This window comes from Taudactylus pleione, unplaced genomic scaffold (assembly GCF_031769625.1).
Source record: "Taudactylus pleione unplaced genomic scaffold, aTauple2 ptg000361l, whole genome shotgun sequence".
Lineage (NCBI taxonomy): Eukaryota > Metazoa > Chordata > Amphibia > Anura > Myobatrachidae > Taudactylus > Taudactylus pleione.
The window spans coordinates 651958-673852 of record NW_028284762.1 but is presented as its reverse complement, the minus strand read 5'-3'; the positions used below and the strand labels follow the sequence as shown (position 1 = coordinate 673852).

Here is a 21895-nt window from a genome sequence, read left to right as displayed (position 1 = left end):
TGGGAGGTCCCCTCTCACCTGATGCTCTGATAGCGAACTATGGGCCTGATTCGATGGTGGCCCAGAGCGCATGTGCACGACGGAGCCGGCTCCGTCATGCGCATGCGCGAGACCTGGATAACGACGGGCAATCCGTTGCTCCGGGTCTCGTACCAAAGGGGCCGTGCTGTCGATGTTGAGTGACAGCACGCCCCCTTTGGTGGGCGGGCCGGGGGAGTGGCTGCCCAAACGGAGGCGTTCCCAGGTGAACGCCTCCGTTTGGGGGCGGCCCCACTGACATCACGAGTGATGTCAGTGGGAGAGATTTCGGCTCTGTTAGAGCCGAAATCTCTCCGGGGCTTGCGGCAACGAGACACCGAGATGGTCTTGACCATCGCGACCATCTTCCTGGCCGCTCGCTATAGCTGTGGGTGGTCACCCACAGCTATGCGAGCGGCCAGGAGGCCGTTCTAAAAAAGAAATAGCCCGGCCCTGATTCAGAGCGAGCACTCTGTCAGAGCGTCCGGCTCTGAATCAGGGCCTATGCGCCTATGTGTGAACACACTGTCTTAACTCATTCACAATACGGGTTTTTAGAGATTATCGCACACAAAAAAAAAAGGTGTTTATAACATAATGTCACCCACTAATAGCTTAGGTTCCTGAGACCATCTGCCATTTTAGTTGCTCTTCTTTGCACAACCTCCAATTTACTTGTATCTTTCCAGAGATACAACTTTCTGGATTGTACACAGTATTCTAGTGGTCTCTTCTATGATCTGTCTAGTGGAATCGCTACTTTCTGCTATTAATTCCTATGGAACTTACCGTTTTACAGCCCTTTCCACGGTGCTTAATCACATTTTCTCACTACCTTTTAAGTCTCCCGAAATAACAAATTAAAATGTTAAATACTGCCCCATTATAAGACCATTCTGCTGGATATAAATGACTTACTCTGTCCTGGCTGCTCATAACTAAGGACGGTCATTACTCACTCTTTCATCATTCTGTAAAATGCTTCATTTTCAGTGATGCAAGCCACGGATTCATATACATTTAATAATGTATAGTGTGGATTTTTAAATTTCATTATGGGCTACTCCATCATTCATGCTTTGATATAAAATATTCATTAAAAAAGTTGCTTGATAAAGGACCGGATGAGACTGCGGGAATTGCGAGGGATATTTCAGCCTGTGGCGGGTACGTAAAACTCCTAACTAGCCGGGTGAACGCTTTGCCGATGACATATAATATGGCAACATGTAGAGAGAACAGGATGAGCAATTTGGGTGGTATCTACCAGATCTCACAGACCTTGCTCTGGGTTATTCCAGAATAACCTCGTTACCATGATAATTGTGGTCAGCCCATGATGGTGATCTCTACATGTGCACCACCATCTGCTGAATGCAAGCTTTGTGACCTATAATATTACTTTCTTCAGTTGATTGTCCTTTGTATTAAAGCTATTTTATTGCTTCATACCTTGAATAATGTATCATTCTTTCTGGAATAGTTATACTTGGAAGTGCAAGTCAACCTGTATTTGGGTAGGTCTCTAAGGGGGACGTAGTTAAATGCCGGCGGACGGGAACCTGGCTGCCGATATACCAATGCCGGAATCCCGACTGCCAGCAAAATGCTGATGCCCCTATCCCGAGTTATATCAGGATATCGGCGTCCAGAACGCCGGAAGCCCAAACGTCCGGACGCCAACAATTATGGCCGGGGGGACCTCCTCAGGGAGGGTTAGGCTGCGGGGAGGGGGGATAGTGTTAGGCACCCCCGGGAGGAGGTTAGGGTTAAGCACCCCTCGGAGAGGCATAGGCTATGGGGAGGGGGGGTTAGTGTTAGGCACCCCCGGGAGGAGGTTAGGGTTAGGCACCCCTCGGAGAGGCATAGGCTATGGGGAGGGGGGGCTAGTGTTAGGCACCCCCAGGAGGAGGTTAGGGTTAGGCACTAGGGGGGAGGTTAGGTATAAGCACCACTGAGGGAGGGTTAGGTTTAGGGCGTGGGAAGGGTTAGGGTTAGGAACCCCCGGGGGGGGGGGAGGTTTCCCCTTAGGCACTAAGGGGGAGGTTAGGGTTAGGCACTAGGGGGGAGGCTAGGTTTAGGCACTAGGGGGGAGGTTAGGTATAGGCACCACTGAGGGAGGGTTAGGTTTAGGGTGTGGGAAGGGTTAGGAACCCCTGGGGGGGGGGAGGTTAGGGTTAGGCACCACTGAGGGAGGGTTAGGGGGAGAGAGTGGTAGGGATAGGGTGCTTGCCTTCCCTGTCGGGATTTGCAGTGTTCAGAGTTCCGGCATCTGGATTTGAACCGCTGGTATTTCATACCACTCCCCTCTAAGGCTACAATAATATGGTCATATTGGATCTAATTTGGGAGATTTTTTTTGTTGCTAGCATAAAAACATCACAGCCGCTGGCATTGTTTTTACATTTAATAACACTGGTAAAAGACGCAAAAGCTTAATTATGCCTTATGATGTATGTATAGTTAATTGCATCTTTAACAAGGTGATCGTGGGGCCTGATTCAGAGATGTACTGTATGTAAACCTGATAGTTTACATACATCTCCGATGGTGGAGCACCTGATCATGTGCAGAGCGAGTCCTGCCAGGCAGTGCCCCCAAGTCGCAGCATGATTGACTTGCTGCTGCCATATGGGGGCAGGGAGAGGGTGGCACCAGCCTGCCATCCCCCCCCCCCCCCCCCGTTTCCTAGGAGTGTAGAGGCTACGGTCTCAGTTCCTGGCCTCGCAAGCGGGCAGGAGGCAGGCAGTAGGAGTACGCTTCACATTACCCAGGTGGCCAAAGCTGGAAACACCAATGCTCGCTACGCTGATCTGATGCTGCGTCTATGGGCTCGGTATTCGGATCACAGATGCTGACAGGCGTTACCATATTCACACATCGCTCCTGCGTCCAAAGACGCAGTAAGTGATGTGTTCTGCGTCCATCTCGGAATCAGGCCCATGGTGCGATTGGCACGCCGAACGGCAGGCACTCCGTCGCGCTGCTTGTCGCTGAGAAACACACGCTCCATCTGTAACAAGACTCGGAAATGGGCTCAGGCCACAAAGGTATAGATTACCTGCAGCATTTAAGGGGTTAAACACACACGTGGAAATTGTTGAGTGCATCATTATCGTAGCCTCAGGTCCCATTCAGCTTCCATTCAGTCTCAGCAGCACCTCCCTGATAGGTGCCGTAGTGTTACCTGTATTCAGAGTTCTCAGAACCTGCTCCTAATTGGCGGCTGCAGCTCTGTTGTTCCTCTGCAGCTCTCAGCAGTGACGGGAGGAGCTGCTACCACCGTGCTGACTGCAGCCTCTCCTCACAGTAATGTCCGTTTCACTTCCACAAAGCAGATGGCTGGGTCTAATTATACGGATTGTAAAGTAGGGCAGGGGAAATTTGTGTAACATGAATGAACCTGAATTTCAATCTGGTTGTTGAGGTAATAACAGCTTTCACCATTACACAGCACAACCCCTGATTGTATAAATTAACTCTCCAGCTTTTAGGAGCTTTTTTTTATCATGTTTAACCCAAGAGTATAATGAGTTGTACAACTCTAGGCATAAATAAATCAAGCATTATTTCCTGTTATCTGCTAAACACATTTAAAATAACCTCATCTCCTACAGACAGAAAGGGATGTAGTCAGGAAGCCACCGGCTTGGGACTAATGATAGGTTTAGGCACCCCTGGGGGGAGGTTAGGCTTAGGCACTGGGGGGGGGGAGGTTAGGATTAGGGGGGGAGAGGGGTAGGGATAGGTTTAATACTTATACTGTCGGGATCTCCGTCTGTGGCCTTCCGGCGTCAGTATTTCATCCGCCGGGCTTAGGTCTGGCGGTATAAAATACCGATTCCGACAGAAAGACCATTTGGAAAATACACTCTAGCAGCCAGGAATTAAGCCTTTCAGTTTAGTAGACAGCAGTTACATCCTATCCATTCACAAGGAACCAGCGACATAACTGAGGATACAGCCTATTAATTCACTAGGGACCAGTGACATCACTGAGAATGTTGCCTATCCATTTTATTAGGAACCAGTAACATCACTGAGAGTGCAGCCTATCCATTCACTAGGAATCATTTACATCACTGAGAATACAGCCTATCCATTTTATTAGGAACCAGTGACATCACTGAGAATGTTGCCTATCCATTTTATTATGAATCAGTGACATCACTGAGAATGCAGCCGTATCCATTCACTAGGAACCAGTGACATCACTGAGAATGCAGCCTATCCAGTCACTAGGAACCAGTGACATCACTGAGAATGCAGCCTATCCATTCACTAGGAGCCAGTAACATCACTGAGAATGCAGCCTATGCATTTTATTAGGAACCAGCGACATCACTGAGAATGCTGCCTATCCATTCACTAGGAACCAGTGACATCACTGAGAATGCTGCCTATCCATTCACTAGGAGCCAGTAACATCACTGAGAATGTTGCCTATCCATTTTATTAGGAGCCAGTAACATCACTGAGAATGCAGCCTATCCATTTTATTAGGAACCAGTGACATCACTGAGAATGCAGCCGTATCCATTCACTAGGAACCAGTGACATCACTGAGAATGCAGCCTATCCAGTCACTAGGAACCAGTGATATCACTGAGAATGCTGCCTATCCATTCACTAGGGACCAGTAACATCACTGAGAATGCAGCCTATCCATTCACTAGGAACCAGTGACATCACTGAGAATGCAGCCTATCCAGTCACTAGGAACCAGTGACATCACTGAGAATGCTGCCTATCCATTCACTAGGGACCAGTAACATCACTGAGAATGCAGCCTATCCATTCACTAGGAATCATTTACATCACTGAGAGTGCAGCCTATCCATTTTATTAGGAACCAGTGACATCACTGAGAATGCAGCTTATCCATTCACTAGGAACCAGTGACATCACTGAGAATGCAGCCTATCCATTTTATTATGAATCAGTGAAATCACTGAGAATGCTGCCTATCCATTCACTAGGAACCAGTGACATCACTGAGAATGCAGCCTATCCATGCACTAGGAGCCAGTGACATCACTGAGAATACAGCCTATCCATTCACTAGGAACTAGTGACATCACTGAGAATGCAGCCTATCCATTCACTAGGAACCAGTGACATAACTGAGAATACAGCATTTTTATTCACTACTCGCAGTAGGGAATCGGGCCATTATACGATTCACAATGTTCGCTTAATAAATGAAGTGATTAGCTACACATCTATGGGCACGGCAGTAAACAGTAGTCAGAGAATTACCACAGCAGAAAGAGCTTATTTTATCTTCCAAAATAGTCCAATCGGATTAAATTATAGAGAGGAGGTGCTGGCCTTGTATAGAGGGGGCAATGACACGAGCGAGGTGCATCACTGTGATATGCTGGTGTAGTGGTGAATGGGACTTACCGCACTGATTAGGAAGCAGAACAGAGGCCTCAAATGTGGGTGGTCTTGCTAAAATCAGGACGGTTGGAAAGTATGGATTAGGCATATTCTAGGAAATTGGGTGGGGGGGAGATATGTAATCTGTCTTTTAGTTGTAATTAAGCTTTTCTATTTTCCTTTACTTTTTATAGCCACTGTATCTGTTCCTCTCCTGAAATAATCTAAGTTCCTATACACTGGGTGCTAGTTGACTCTATGGGGTAAATTTACTAAAGTGAGAGTTTTTAGAAGTGGAGATGTTGCCCATAGCAACCAGTCAGATTCTACTTAACATTTAAGTAGCACCTTCTAGAACAGGGGTTCTCAAACTCGGTCCTCAGGACCCCACACAGTTCACGTTTTCCAGGTCACCCAGCAGGTGCACAGGTGCAGTCATTACTCACTGACACATTTTAAAAGATCCACAGGTGGAGCTAATTATTTCACTTGTGATTCTGTGAGGAGACCTGGAAAACATGCACTGTTTTGGGTCCTGAGGACCGAGTTTGAGAACCTGTGTACTAGAAGATAATAGCTTGAATCTGATTGGTTGTTATGGGCAACATCTCCGATTCGAAAAACTCTCACTTTAGTAAATTTACCCCCTATATATAAATACATAGCCCCCAAACATTCGGAAGGTAGCTAAAACAGGCCACACCCGAAGCGTGTGTTTATACACTGGCCACTGGGGGGGAGCCAACAGCTGACACCCTGCAACCAATCAGTATACTTACCCTGCTCAGCAACAGAAGAAACACCCAAGGTGATGGAGGCTGCATCATTTTCTCAGAGATATGCGCAAAAGAGAAATCACCCGAAAATTGACGCTGCTACCGTTTTCCCAGAGGAATGCTTGGTATACCAGTCTACCAATGTGCATGCCCCTGGCACGTGGGAGGTGAGGGGGCCACTCAAACACTACACTTGGCCAACTCACCCTGGGCAGGGGGGATGGGCAGCACAGTGCTTTGGAATAGCTGGACACCTCCATGGTGGGTGGGGGACTGGACACACCCCATGTGACGTGACCAATCCCATCCTCAAACATACCACTCAGCTGCTCCGGTGAAATTCCGTAGGTAAAGTTGAGTTGTCGAAAGAAGATATTCTCTTGCTACAATAAGCTGTGATACAAAGTATTCATTATCACTTAATTTCTACAAAAGCAGGATATCACAGATACTGTATCCCTGCTTACCTTCCTCTCCGGGGGCAGGATCCATGCCGCCGGTCTTCGCATGCATGCATGCCGGTGTTGGTAACACCGGTATGCATGACGATCACTGCAAAGGACCGCTCTGTCGGCAAGAGCGGCCCTTTGCTATGGAGGGACTTCTGGCTCTATGACCCAGAAGCCCCTCCAGCGTCCCTCTGCGCATGCTGCAGAAGGACACCCGCGCCGCTGGGGGTGCTGGGAATGATCCGATTGGATCCCTCTATCAGCACTCTGCGGAGAGAAGCCCATAGGCTTCTATGGGTAGCGCTATCCGGAAGATGGCGTTACCCACCCCAGCCAAGCTCCGGGGCTTGGTGCATATGAGAAATGCGGGTTAAACCTGCATTTTCGGTGGTTTGGCCGCAATTCTCCCCTTCCGGCATACAGGGTGCGATATAATAGATTGTTAACTGTCTATGTCTAGATAGACACCTGATGTTAGACAGACAGTAGGTCGACAGGGACAAAGTGTCGACACGCTAAAGGTTGGCCGGTACAAATAGTGAATGTCAGTTATCGGGGTCTGCCCGGACCCCAATTATTAACATAATAAATAGACCTTAAAATCTCTCTTGTCACCCACTCTGTGTAAGCGGGACCTTTGGTGCCTCTGTCTCTAGTTCCTGGCTACAATCTCATTCCTATTCGTTCCGCAGACGGAATTAATGCCTCCTGTGTTTAGGTAACGGCTGCTATTTCAGCCTTAATGCACAGTTACCAGCCGACATCAGTTAGTCCAGAAGGTTTCAAGGTAAAAGTAATTACCTTTCACTATCCCCGGCTTATCTGGGCTTGAAATATCGATTTGTTCTCGTCTGACGTATAAACCAGGGACCTGTCACCTGGACATTAGGACACGGGGAGGGGACGGGCTGGCAGACACACAATTCTCACAACATACCCCCTTCCACCTGATACACAAAGCCCCTCTCCCACAATTTTCAGTTTTATTCAAAGTTATTGAGGTTACAAAGGGTGAATGAACTAATTCAGCACCGCTAACTGCAGTAGCAAATTAAGTGGGAAGTTTGGTATCAGAGCCTTTAGTTTCGGAAAAGGTGCCATGATGCTGCCGGCGGCGAGATTGAAACAAACATCAGTTTGTTTGTGTGGTTGAATATTTTTCTAGCGCTAGCAGGAAAATCTCACAGTTTCATTTGCAGAAACAACGCGGAACAGAGGCGATAAAGCAGTGAGTCAGCTGAAGGCCTTGGATTGCTAACACATCCCTTTTATTACTGACATACTGTATATAAATTGTACAGGGAGACACTCAGGTTCATATCCTATCCTCAACTCTATACTCTGTACAAATCACAGGTCTGTAGTGAAATTGTACCTGGCTAAGTACCTGTAAAGTATCAACACTTTCAAAGATTTTTGCACCCAAGTTTGTTGGCAATTAATAAAGTACTGGAGAACCCACTGATAAGTCCTGTATAAACCCACCTGTCTTGTGAATCCGTTTTGCTACCACCCCAGCGTCAGCACAATGGTTTACTTCTTTATACGTTACGCATGTGTGAGCCGGAAAGGCCTAACCCATTTTAGACTGCTCCTACAGATGTGTCCACATACATCTTACTTCTGTGCGCATTAAACAGCCCTTCTGGTCGCGCCATGCCGTGGCGTTACTCGGTAGCGCCAACCATCTTTTTGTGCAACTTTTTACCTTCAAACGCGTCTCATTCACAACGCTATGTGAATCGGACGCACAAGCAGCTTCTGCTGATTTAAATAAAATGCAGCATGCCTATGTTCTCTGTGAAATGCCACGTTACAGTGCCAGCGGCTGTGACACTGTAACGTAGCGTTTCGCATGCAGATACACCCGCAGTCGCGCACAGAATATAAGCATGCCCCACATCATTTTAATCAGCAGGAGATGCTTGTGCGTCCTAGTCACATCGCTTTGCAAATAAGACGCATTTGAAGGTAAAAAGTAGCACGAAAATATGGTTGGTGCAACCGCGTCACGCCATGGCATGATGCGACCAGCTAGGCTGTTTAATGCGCACGGAAGTAAGATGTATGTGGACACATCTGTTTCCTATGGCCGCCTCAGAAGAAATCTCTGGTAAAATGGTGCAGGTGCCACTTTCCCAGAGACATGAACCACTTGGAGAATGTGTTGTGGCCATCTTCCCAGAGATATGCGCATTGCGCACGTGCTTCAGTAAGAGGGTCCAGTCATAGACTGCTCACAGGCCTCTGGGTATATGCTAAGAAATATCCAATAGACAGCAATGCCAATACACAAAGCTGCGAGAGACTTCAGTGCTTAATCCATGGAGCTCACAATCTTCATTCCTGGGCCTCATTCAGCAAAGGACGTAATTGCAAAGCCCCACACTGCAGCTTTGCGATTCTATCCTTGCTAATACGGTAACGCAGAAGGAGACGTCACGTCTCCTGCATATGCATTAATGATCTGAGCTGCGTCCATGAACGCAGCATCAAATCATCTGCATGACCCTCGGCAAGCCAGTCGTCACAGATGAGGCAAAGAGGCCAGGAAATCTCCATCAGACAACTGAGATACTGGCCTCTTTCCTTCCCCCAACGTTGGCGGCACTCTTCCGTTTTGGGAAACGAAGGCCGTCGCCACCACCTCCCCGCCCAAAAACGACAGTAGACTGTCAATCACTGACTAAATAGGGACATAAGATAGTGCACCTGAAAAAGGGCCATGGTCTCATGGGGAAGAGATAGGGGAGGCCAGGAGATGCCGGGGACAAAAGAAGCAGAAGCTACAAGTGAGAATCATAATAAACAGGAAGATTGACAGGCCCAAACAGCACCCCCTGCCCTGCGGTGCCATGGCACTGGTCGCACCACCCTAGTTACAGCCCTGGTTTTCATACATCTAGCCTCCTTGCGCGTTAAACAGCCCTTCTAGTCGCGCCATGCCGTGGCATGACTTGGTAGCGCCGAGCGTCTTTTTGTGCGACCTTGTACCTTCAAAAGCGTCTTAATCGAACAGTGATGTGAAAAGGATGCACAAGCAGCTTCTGCTGATTAAAATGATATGCGGCATGCCTATATTTTGTGAGTGACAGCAGGTGTATCTGCATGCGAAATGCTACGTTACAGTGTCAGCGGCTGTAACACTGTAACGTAGCATTTCGCATGCAGATACACCTGCAGTTGCACAGAGAATATAGGCATGCCGCATATCATTTTAATCAGCAGAAGCCGCTTGTGCTACATATTTGCATCGCTGTTCAAATAAGATGCATTTGAAGGTAAAAAGTTGTACGAAAAGACACTCGGAGCTCCCGCGTTATGTGCAGCGCAACTTGTAGCGCACGGAGGATAGATGTATGTGGACACATCTGTAGCAGTGCACTTGCGAGCACTACTGAATGAGGCCCTGTGATAGGAGAGATATAGGGCAGTTTCAATGCAATATAGTACAGTGCAAAATACACATTTCCTGTATTTCTCAGAGTTTATTGTATTGACAGTTTATGTGAAGAACTGAACAGGGTTTTTGTGTGCATCTGACAGAAAGGGCTCAGAAAAGGCGCCGAAGTAATCTCCGGGAAGGTCGTAGCGGAGAGATGGGTGGTCTGTACTACTGTATCAAACAGGCAGCAGATAGCTGGTAATAGGTCTCTATGGACAGCCAGCAGCAAGTTAGAGCTTCTTTGATGCTTTCTGCTATCCCAGGGAAGCGCTTTATAATCTGACACGAGTGGGTGCAGTACGCAGAATAAGCTGGGGAACAGGATGTTATATATGCGCTGCACAGAACAGGACGGCCGCGCGGGTTTTGTACGATATGCAGAGGAGAATAAACACATGGAAATATAACAATAGGCTGGTATTGTTTCCATAGTGAAATTAATAGCACTCACATTCTGCAGCATTCTAATGAGCCTGTAATGTATCGAGGCACTGATTTACAAAGCTACCTGGAGGCGTACATAATAACACATTGCCAACAGCACGCACTGAGTGGCCACTTTATTACAACATTTTACATCTGCACCCTGTCATTGTTCAATAAGCCGGGTGTGTTCCAGTGGGTCTGTGGGTACAAGGAGCAATGTGTGAGCGGGGGCAGCAATATTGACTTGGAACATGTCGTCATCTTCAGAATATCGACATGTTCACAATGCCAACCTTGTGAAATTTCGACATGTGAGATGCTGACATTCTGACGTTCTATTTGCAGAACACCCATTTACTTTTAACTATCTTACAATGGCTTGGTCTCTGGACTATAGTCCACGTATTGCTGTCATCAAGCGAATTAATCTCCTTGTCTATCGCTGACTTCCATTCACACCAGTCGGCCCTTGACTGTGCTCCTTGAATATCCAAGGGTTCCATAAATGCAATATTTGTGAATTTCTCATCATACCTCTTAGGTGGCTTGCTGTTATTTGATTTTGCAGAAGATCTTTTTTGTGGATGAACTTCCATGCTGGTAGCCTCTGGTTCAGATACATCTCTAGCTGCTGGCATGTCCAGTGACACATGCTTGCTCTGCGCTTCAAGTTTTAGCTTTTGTATTACTTGAGCTGTTTCTTTGAATATGACATCTCTAGACTTGACAAGTTTTTTGGCACTTGGATTCCAAAATCTGTAGCCTTTACTCTCATGGCAGTAGCCAAGCATGATGCACTTTACTGATTTTGAATCCAGCTTGCATCTTTTTTTCATTTGGTATGTGCACATAGTCGTTACTTCCAAAAGTTCTGAGATGTTTTACACTTGGTTTTCTATTTTACCACACATCAATAGGTGTTATGTCCTTTAGGGTAACTCTGGGAAAACAGTTTTTGAGATAAACTACTGTGGACATAGCTTCTGTCCAAAACTGTTTGTCTACGCCTGTATCCTTTAACATAAATCTTGTTTTCCTTACTAGTGTTTGGCTTGCCTATTCACATATAATTTTTCTCAGGAATATAGGCAATGGTCAATTGATGCTGTATTCCATATTTTCTCAAGAAGAGTCCCACCTCTCTGTTTAGATATTCTCCACAATTATCAGATCTCAGGGCCTTGAGTCTGTGACTGATTTGATTCTCCACAAGTCTCTTGTAATCTGAAATCTTCTTTGCTACTTCAGATTTCTCTTTGATGAAGTGCACATGTGTGAAATCATCTATGAGCATTACAAAGTATCTGTATTCACTTACTGACTTTACTTCCATTGGACCACGCACATCTGTACATACTCAAGTGGAACTGTAGCTCTTGGGAAATGGCTGACGACTTTGTTTTCCTAAGATACAGCTCTCACACACGGGTTTCTTTGCGTCACTCACTGACATTCCTGTGACCATCCTCTTTTGTAGTTTCTGAACACTTGTCGTATCCTAGGTGACCAAATCTTCTTTGCCAAAGTTGTAGTGAATGTGGTGTCTATTCATCATAACTTAAAATTATTTGGAGATAATTAGGTTTAGAACTCGCATTGAGTTCTATCTAAGTCCCGGAGGGAATTCATAATTCCTCCTCTCCAAAAACATCTCTTCCCGAAATTCTGTTATTTTTGCGATGACAGCTTTTCAGAAAAGAGAAACTCTCCCTGCCTGCTCCTACTTTAACACTGCTGTTAAGCATACTGCGCAGGCGCCGTTCCATTCACAGAAGTGGCGCATGCATTACAGCAGTGGTAAGTGTTTAATAATATTTAAATTAGATAATTTTTTTTACTTTTCAATGTTATCCCTGCTGCTGCGGTGTGAAGCATCTCCCCTCTGTCTGTCTGTTCCCTGGTGGCATTTGTAAGTGCTTCTTCTATTTCATTAATTAACTGTTTAAAGTAAATAAACAGTTAATTAAGCACTTACAAGTACCACCAGGGACCGGGCAGAGGGGAGAGGCGCTTCATGCTGCAGCAGTATGCAGCGGAGGGGGAGGAAACCGGACAGGACAGAGCACAGAAGGGGAGCCCCACTGCGGTCCCACTGCTTTACAACCTGCCATGTAAAAACGGCAGCTTGTAAAGCCTTACAGGAACTGTACGCCATCTGACAACGGCGTACAGTAACACCATCAAATTCAGAGAATACATGAATTTCAGAATTTGATGAATGGCATAATTTCTACATCCCCAAACTAAAGTTAGGGGAGTGTGGAAATTAACGCAGCAGGACTGTAACCAGGAGATATCAGTGATATATCCTGCGTTACTAGTTTAATGAATGGCCCCCTTACTTAAAAATGACAATATGTGGGGAAATGTTTGTAGAAATACTTAAGTTATGATGAATATGCCCCTTTGATTCAGTTGACATCATCGTATAACAGTGTTGTGTATCAAGAATGCATAATTACTGACACCTTGTGCCTGTAGCTATGAAGGTCCCTTTTCTGTTTTGCTCAATTCACTTTCCTTTAGCGAAGTGAACTCTGTAGCCTCTCTATTCTAGGACACTGATGGCTATAAGATTTGTTCCCATTTCTTTTACAGAAAGCACGCCTTGGATATTTGTGACTTTTGCTCTAGTCCCAATTTTCAAACTGGCTTTAATTGTTTCAACTTTTGTAGCTGTAAGCACTTGATTGTCAATCTGTTTGATTGTGATAAGGTCACATGCGACTAACTTGGTGAACCATTCCTCATTGTTATGAAATGCTTTGTTGCGCCTGAATCGATATACCAACAATATGTTCTGTTATCTGTAACATTCAGGGATGATTCATATTTGCCATTACATTTCTTGCATTGCACAGGTTTCACATTCTTTCACTCAAATGTTTTGTGACCTATTGTAGCACTTGAACTTGAATTTTCAAAATTTTTAACTTTTTATGTGTAATGCAGTACTCTCAACATTTGCCTCACATGGCATGTGTTCTTGGAACTGTAATAACTTTGCTCTAACTGTGTCTGTGGTCAACTTTTCTGTGTTTGCCTCCAACACCATAACTAGGAAATCAAACTCGGGGTCAAGTTCTGTAGCATTGTCGTGGCAATTTCTTCATCATCTACGTTTATTCCAACATACTGTAAAATAGTTGCTGAAATACAGACATCATTCTGTCAATGCAATCACTCATATTGCTGCTTTCATATAATTTGGTATTGTATAATACATGTCTTAAATTTACTCTTCTCATGAGACCTTTACTTAGTACACTGCCTTCAGTGCTTTCTGCATCATTTGCTGACATTTTCCAATGTATGATAGAGCACACATGTTGCTCTACACTTAAGCCGATGGTACCCATAACTCCCTCTACATCTTCTGGGCTTGGACTTTCATATGAGTCTACTGTGACCTTCCACACTCTTTCAGGATTTTATTGCATTTCCATTGCAAGCTTCCATGTTGTATCATTTTCTGTACCTTTTAGCTTGATAAACCCCATTATCGGAGTAGCTCCTGTGTGTATGCCGATTATATAGACATGCAAAAGCTGGACAAAATAAGCCACACCTTCTCTGCTCAAACCCCACCCTATCCACACAGAAATGCCCACATCAAGGACTCCACCCATATTTGTGCGTACTCCACCCCATTCGAGGCCCTTGGAGTGGATATACTTAAAATGAACAAGTATTTCTAGCTGCAAATTGATGAATGACATTCAAAACCACGTAAGTGACGCATGTAATAGAGATGCATCTTCCTGTCCCCATCAAGTCATACATTAGGATCTACAGAAAAGGGTTTTATATTAAAAAAAAAGGAACTTGTAAATGAGCGGGGTCTTTAAATAATTGTACATTGTTAGGTTGATTTGCAAAAATTGGAGCATAATATTTGAGAGGCAGGAAGTGTCACAGTGTGCCGGACACCGGTCATCACTTACCGGGTCTGGCAGCACTGGCTCCCTGACAGACAATGGGCGGGACATCCCGGCGCCCACTGCTGATGAGGTCCTCTCCGGCTGCCTGTCATGTACCCCCGCGAGCGGCAAGCATGGAGATCCCAGCGCCTGTTGCTGTGGGCTCCCACTGTTGGATGTGTGCAGACCGCCGCGGCTCCCCTAGTGGCGTGCGCGCCGTACTGCAAGAAGATTTAAAGGGCCAGGCGCGCCAAACGTGATTCACGTTTTGCGCAAGATTTGAACTCCTCCCTATAAGAGGGAGTTTCTGGCAACTGACAGGTGCCAGAGTATAGGCTCCATTACCATACTCCAGCGTCCCTGTGCATATCCTGATTATTGGTTCTGACCTTGGCTTTGTTCGTGACTCCGATTCTGTCTGACCCCTGGTTCTGCGTTGGTATCTGGTTCTGACCTCGGCTATTCCCTGTTTACGCCTGCTCCCTGGTACCGTCTTATCTGCTTGGTTTTGACCCGGCTTGTCGACTACACTAAAGTCTCCTGCACTCCGTCCAAAGTTCACCAGCACCTGTATAGGGAAACCTAACCTGAGGGTCGACCTGTGTGTCGGACGCAGCCAAGTCCATACCTTCTTGCGAGGGTCCCCGGTGAATACCGCCGGCACATTAGACTCTGCGCCTCAGGAATATGTCAAGCCGATTCCTTGAATACGGGTTGCATCCACAATCTGTCCGAGAGTTGACAGGAAGAGGCTGTGTAACTTGCAATGTGCTTGTCAATCATGCTGCAACTTTGGGGGCGCTGCGATCCTGCACATCCACCAATCGGCTAACATCAGGTTTGCGTATAACTCTGTATCAGGCCCGTAGAGAAGAGCAGATCTGCAACTTTTGTGGTTCATAAAGGACCTTTAATTCAGGAACGAAAAGTGCCGCCAGCCCCCCGCTTCATGGCTACACATAACTCTCTCTACCATTCTTACTGCTGTTCTGGAAGTGGAATGCGGGTCCCCGCCTTGTTGTAGTGTGCGCCATTTAAAGCTGCGATTGTACATGAAGGTGAATTCTCTTTTAGTGTCTGTAGATTGTATATTATTACTGCAGGATAAAAACGTAACCTTTCTGTGAGTGCTGCTTGTAGTAGTAATTGCCGCACGGAGTAACAAGGCCCCTCTGAGATACACCAGGTGGTTGAAAATGCCCGCAGTATTGTCTTCATAAATATATTCTAAATACGAATCTCTGCCTGCCGGTATTAGCAGTATATCTGTGATATCCAGCAGAAAGTTAATGGATCTTTTATGAATCAGGAAAAAAGGAGGGGGCAGAGCAAATTTCCTTGTATCCTGTCATGTGATGCCAAGCTCATTGTAAGCGCCTGGTTTAATGTTATAGGTCTGATGTATTGTTACGGGTCTGTGCCTGGTTTATTGTTATGGGTATACATCTGCTTATTTTAGTATATTAAAATGACAGTTCATGCAATATTGTTGATCGTGATGTTCTGAAGATCTGCATGTGGATGGGTGATTACAATTTAGGGTAGTCCGCAGGCCTCTCTTAGCTCTGTCACTTCTTTTGAGATGCCGGTGACCACAAGTTGCCATGATTTTCACCGTGACACTTTTTGTGGAACACAGGAACATTTAATAAGAGATGTACAAATGTTACAAGATACATAGAAAACCTGATGTCTCTTACTCTAAGACATCAGACAAATAAGACGTAAATGAGGCTACAATGACATTAGGGAATGTGACTAGGGATGGCCATCGAAGGGTTCACTATCAATGGTCTCCATCGATAGTGCCATCAATGGTTTACATCGATGATATGAAACCATCGATGAGCATGAGGAAAGGAGCAGTGTGATGGGGAGATAATTGGCAGGCCAGTTAGGGAAGGGGTCTGGTCTCAAGCTGGCCACACATCTAAAGATTATCTGTCCAACCAGCCAACTAGTTGATTGGTTGGAATGAAAATCTGGTAAGGTATGAAAGCAAATGACAATCAGCAATTTACTCCCAAACACTGGAAAATGGACCAAAACTGTTATTTGAACAAATTGTTTAGATCAAACATTTAACAAACTTGTCTGACGCCCATTTTCATCTGTTTTCTGGCATTTAGGAGCAAATTGCTGATCATCAGTTACTCCTATACGTTACCAGATTTTCATTCCAACCAATCAACTAGTTGGCTGGTTGGATGTAAGTTTGTCTAGTGTGTGGCCAGCTTTAGAGGGGACATCCTCAAGTGTGAACGGGTGATCTCACTCCGCCAGCTGCTGATACAGATGGGTCACTATTGCTCAATGACCCGAGTGGGCTTACTTCGCAACTCTTTGGGTTTTGGAATTACCTTTCCATCTGTAGTCACCGCTTACGGACTCCTCCTACTGCGTCGTAACAGGTTTAGTTGCTGCCACCACCAGATTCCTGCACCAGTACCTGGAGCCACTTTTTCGTATGGGTATGTGTGGTCATGCTGCTGCAGCACCTCATGGATGGTCACAGCTAATGCCCCACTGGATGCTTTCTGCAATCCAGTCTGCTGCGGTATCGCAGAAGGTGAGCTTACACTTAGCTGACACTGAACTCAAAATCAGGACTGCCATAGTATGGATTAGCATTTAGCAATTATCTGGTAGTAAACGATACAAGCAGATGTAGGCAATTTTTGGAAGAGAATCGGTATGTAATGCCAGCTGTCGGGATGCCTACTGTCAAAATATTGACAGCACCCCGATGGTTGGCACCCTCTCCCCTAACCCTCCCTTCTTGTAGCCTAACCCTAACCCACCCCACACCCTAACCCTCCCCGTTAGTGCCTAAACCTAACCCTCCCCCATTAGTGTCTAAACCCCCCCAGTGGTGCCTAACCCTCCCCCCTAGGGGTGCCTAACTCTAACCTTCCCCCCAAATAACATAACACTAACCCCGCTATGCTACCTAAACCGAACCCCCCTCCCAGCTAACGCTAAGGGTGCCTCGTTCGGGCAGCCGTCCTTCTGCATTCCGGCATAGGCGTCGATATTTTGATGCCTATCTTAAGTCCCTTGTCGGGCTTCACCCGTCGGGATTTAGACCGGCTGCTTCGTGGCCGCCAGTCTCATAACTACATCCCTAATATCCTTTAAAGGTTAATTCCCAGTTGAAAGTGTCAGGAGTATTGCAGCATACAAATGTTCTTGAAGTGATTAAATAAAACTTTTTGAGCTCACAGGTTTGGTTTTTTTTGCATATTTTAGCCTAACCCTAAACCAAACCTCAACCCTAAAAATAACACAAAAATGCATGCATTCACCTGAAAATGTATCACACATTTAAAAAAAATTGTTGCCAGTGGACAGGGGGGAGTATTCTCCCACGTGTGCATGAGGCTGCCTGGGTGTGGGGGCTGTACGGCCCTTTCTCCTCCCAGGTGTTTACCAGTTTAGGTCACAGGGATGTCATCTTTTACTACTCTCGCCTAAAATTCATCCAGGACTCTGTTGTGGGACCTGACCAACTCCTGTAGCCGAATCTGGACTCCTGATGAAGAGTGGCTAGATCCTAGGACAGTAGTCCCCTGGATGCCACTTCTGGAATCCTTAGACAGGGTGTATGGCATTAAGGTTGCGCTTACTCTTAGTAAGAATAACCTTGGGAGTGGGAAAGGGTGATGGAGGCAGAGGTTAAAGGAGGGAAGAAGATGGTCAGAGGGAGGGAGGGGAAAGTTGGTGAAGTCAGACATGATACAGTGGTGGGCGAAGACTAGATGCAGGATGTGACCGCTGGAATGGGAGCAGGAGGAGTAAGGTCAAAAGAGGGAAAGTAGTTCGGATACAGCATCAGGATTGTTAATCTGGATATTAAAGTCACCCAAGATAAGGAATGGAAAGGCAGGGGGGAGAAACTAATGCAGCCAGGTGGCAAAGTTATCTACGATGGTAGATGACAGCAACTGAATGGGATGGAAGAGGTGGGTTGAGTGGACCTCAATAGAGGAGTAGAAGGGCGTAGGTTCAAGGTTAGGAAATGGACTGTGCAGCCAAGGGAGATAATGGAGAGAAGAATACCCACACCACCACCTTTCTGTCAGCCTAGGGCCTTGATGACTTGGTTCATTCAAACCAGTAATCGTAGTTCTTCGCTGCACAATGCTTATATTACACCAGCGTGCAGCACAAAGCCGGGTAACCAGGACACAAATCAGATTGGCATTTCCATCCGGCCATCCCACTCTGATGTCCTTGAGGGGAGACAGAAGAAGTCGGCAAATGTGCAGATACCCCCCAGCCTTGTACAGTCACTATGTACTATGTTTAGCCATCAGCACGTTGGGATATAGTTCCGGCTTCCTTTTTCGTGCGTGTTTATTGAGCGAACGATGCAATACAGGCAAAGGGCAAATAACACATAAAATAATTAGAGACTGTAGCGAGGAAAGAAGTGTTACAATCACATCGATCATAACAATGTGTGCCATCCATAGCAGACCCCTCAGCGCACAATGTGAGATGTCGGCACAAAATATCAATAAAACAAATAAAGTCCTCATGGCCGGCCAAGAAGAAGGAGAAATGATGTGGAGCCATCATCTTGTCTTCATTTCTCACTTTTCATTGGGAGTCTTGAGTTGAGAACCTCTGGGAAAACTTAGATTAATCAAAAGAAAAGAATTAAAGAGGGAAGAAGAGAAAAAGAAGGGAGGGAAAGGAAAGGCAAGAAGAAGCTACAGCAAGATAGGGAAATGGGGCAAGGGAAAGGGACCAGGGATGAGTGAAGGAGGGAAAGAAGCAGTGAGCTGATGGAGAGGAACCTAGAACAGCAATCCATCGTCTAGTTCCGGCTTCCAACACATTTACAGCACGATGGTTTGTTTGAAAAACATTTAATCAAGTATTTTTATTGAGTTTACTTTTATGACAATAACAAAAATACAGAACATACAATAACAAAAAAGATGTTTATTAAAGGATAAGGCCATTGCACATCCACCGACGGTCTATTGTTTTTTTTCATGCAAGAATATATTCGCTAGACCAATCCATCCGTGTCATTGCTTCACTAATTGAGTTATCCTTCGAGCCGATCGATTTACAGATATAAGTTAACTTTAACAACGACACCGAGCGGCGTTCGCCCATCGGCCCCCACACATAGCTACATCACCAACGTAGGGTGCACTGTGCCATAATGTGAACTGGGGTATCTGTGTGGCATAGACACTAGAGTGTGTTTAACAAATTTGTGGCGCTGGGACTATTACATATTACAGTTTTTATTAACATTGCCAATATATCTTATTGATTATTTTATTGGTAGGGGCCCCCACAAGTTAGCTGCCCTGGGGGCCCCACATGACTTCATCCGGCCATGGCCATGAAAGCCAATACAAGCACACACATATATAACAAGGCGTAAGACTCCTGGAGCGAAGGACCACAAGAGTTTGGTGAACTGATTCCAAGTTATTCTCCACGGATCAGCAAATCCTTTGTCATTCCAGAGTGGGCGTTTGTGTGCCTGGTCATACTGGGCACGTTCCTCTTCTTCGCCATGGTGGGACTCTGCTGGTGCCAATGCTGCCCGCACAGCTGCTGCTGTTACGTGCGATGCCCGTGTTGCCCTGAAGCCTGCTGCTGCCCGAGAGCCCGTGAGTGTCACCCGTGTTACTGTTTCGCGTCACTAGGTGAAGGTGGAAATAGCTTAGCAATGGGACGTATTTCCAGCACTGATCGTACCGCGGGTTTCCAAGCTTTGTAAATTTGTTTTTACAGATGACTAGATTTAATTCTGACCAAGAACAGGCTGCACTACACAGAGGGGGCTCTTGTTATGGCGGGAGAGTTATCAAGGCTTCCAAAGAGGACAAGTGGGGTGCTATTCATAAAAACCAATCAGATCCTAGCTACCATTTTATAGACTGCAGTAAATAAATGATCGGTAGAAACTGATTGGCTGTTATGGGTGACAACCCCAATTGTCCTTTTTAGAAGATTTGATAAATCTCCCCATGTTATATGTTAGGGGTTCAAAACACAGATGTGTCAGGAGCTTCTCTTTTCTATTGGCATTTGTTTTCTTGCTGAGGTATGGGAAATGCGACGTACATTCGAAAAATGTGTATTTCAGAGAATGGAGGAGTTTTTTTTAATGAAAATACACATTTTTCGAATGTACGTCGTATTTCCCATACCTATAATGGGAAATGTGATCTTCTCAAATTTACTAAAGGTAAAGTGTAAAATAATACTGGAGGGAGCCTCACAAAATTAACGCCATCTCCAGATATAGAGGCTTTCATCCGTTCAGAAGGGCAGAGAGGGAGATCCCTCCCCCGTCCTGTTGCTCTGCTGTGCTGAGTACACCAGGCATATAAGTGCAGAACCGATGTCACTGACAGTGAGAGATGAGTGATCTGCATAGAGATCGTCCAGAAACTCACCCATCCCTCACACAACAGATCGGGACACCCGGCTGCATACAGAAAGAGAATATAGGTTTGGAATAAAAAATAAATAAAACATATCTCACCTGCACCCAGGGATTGGTGACCTGTAAGCAGCTACCGGCTGACATATCAGCTGACCACACAGCTCAGCTGAACGGGTTACAGAAGGAGCTCAACGATCACCAATTCATGGGTGACGGTAATTTTAATTTATTGTCTATTATAAACATTTTCTTTCTGCATGCAGCCAGTGTCCTATCAGACCCATGGTGGTCTCCACACTCTGCACTACCTTACTGGGCCTTTGCAAAGAGTGAGCCCGGAAGTGGAGGCTTTGACATTTGTGAAGGCCTATTGCGGACACATCGCCGGGGCAGGGCTTGCGGAAAAAGTGGATACATTCCTGCTATATTTGGTAACATCGTAATGCAAATGTAGTCAACTTTATCTATCCCAGCCGCATCTGAAATGCGAATTGTGATAACTAGGCCCCTTAGGGGGAGATTTATCAAAGCTTGGAAAGAGATAAAGTGGAGAGAGATAAATGTACCAACCAAACAGCCATTTTTCAAAAACAGCCTGAAAGTGACAATAACTGATTATCTGGTACTTTATCTCTCTCCAAACTTAGATATATATCCCCCTTAGAGTTTATTTTCATTTTATTATTTTAGAATATTAATAAAAAAAATATTCTGAAAATCACTTTTCACAAATTTGTTTTCTGTGGAATTCATATTTGCACTAACACGAGTGGGGCCTGCCATATTGATTGTTATTCCCAACCCAGAGGAAGAAAGAAAAATTGTTTTCTGTGGAATTATTTGACATAAACTAACATGTGAAATGTTACACACCTGGGATCAGGCAATTTGTGGGTCCTCTGATCTCCAAATCTGTGGAGGGCAGGTAGCATAAAATTCTAAATTTTACCTATCTCACCTAATTTCACCCAAAAACTAAATGAAAAAAAAAAAAACCTTTGCAACAGCACCACCTGTAGTTGAATTGTAATGAAAAGTGGAAGAGAGCTGTTTCGACA

The 21895-nt window shown here is 45.5% G+C and overlaps 1 protein-coding gene across 4 annotated transcripts in view; it reads left to right on the top strand.

Annotated features, from left to right (window-relative positions):
* ILDR2 (immunoglobulin like domain containing receptor 2) overlaps positions 1 to 21895 on the top strand; it is a 294960-nt gene that overhangs the window by 256616 nt on the left and 16449 nt on the right. For all 4 annotated transcript variants that reach the window (XM_088444403.1, XM_088444401.1, XM_088444402.1 and 1 more), the window contains one exon: positions 19909 to 20055. In XM_088444403.1, the coding sequence (XP_088300529.1) occupies positions 19909 to 20055 (147 nt within the window). The remainder of the gene's footprint in view (positions 1 to 19908; positions 20056 to 21895) is intronic.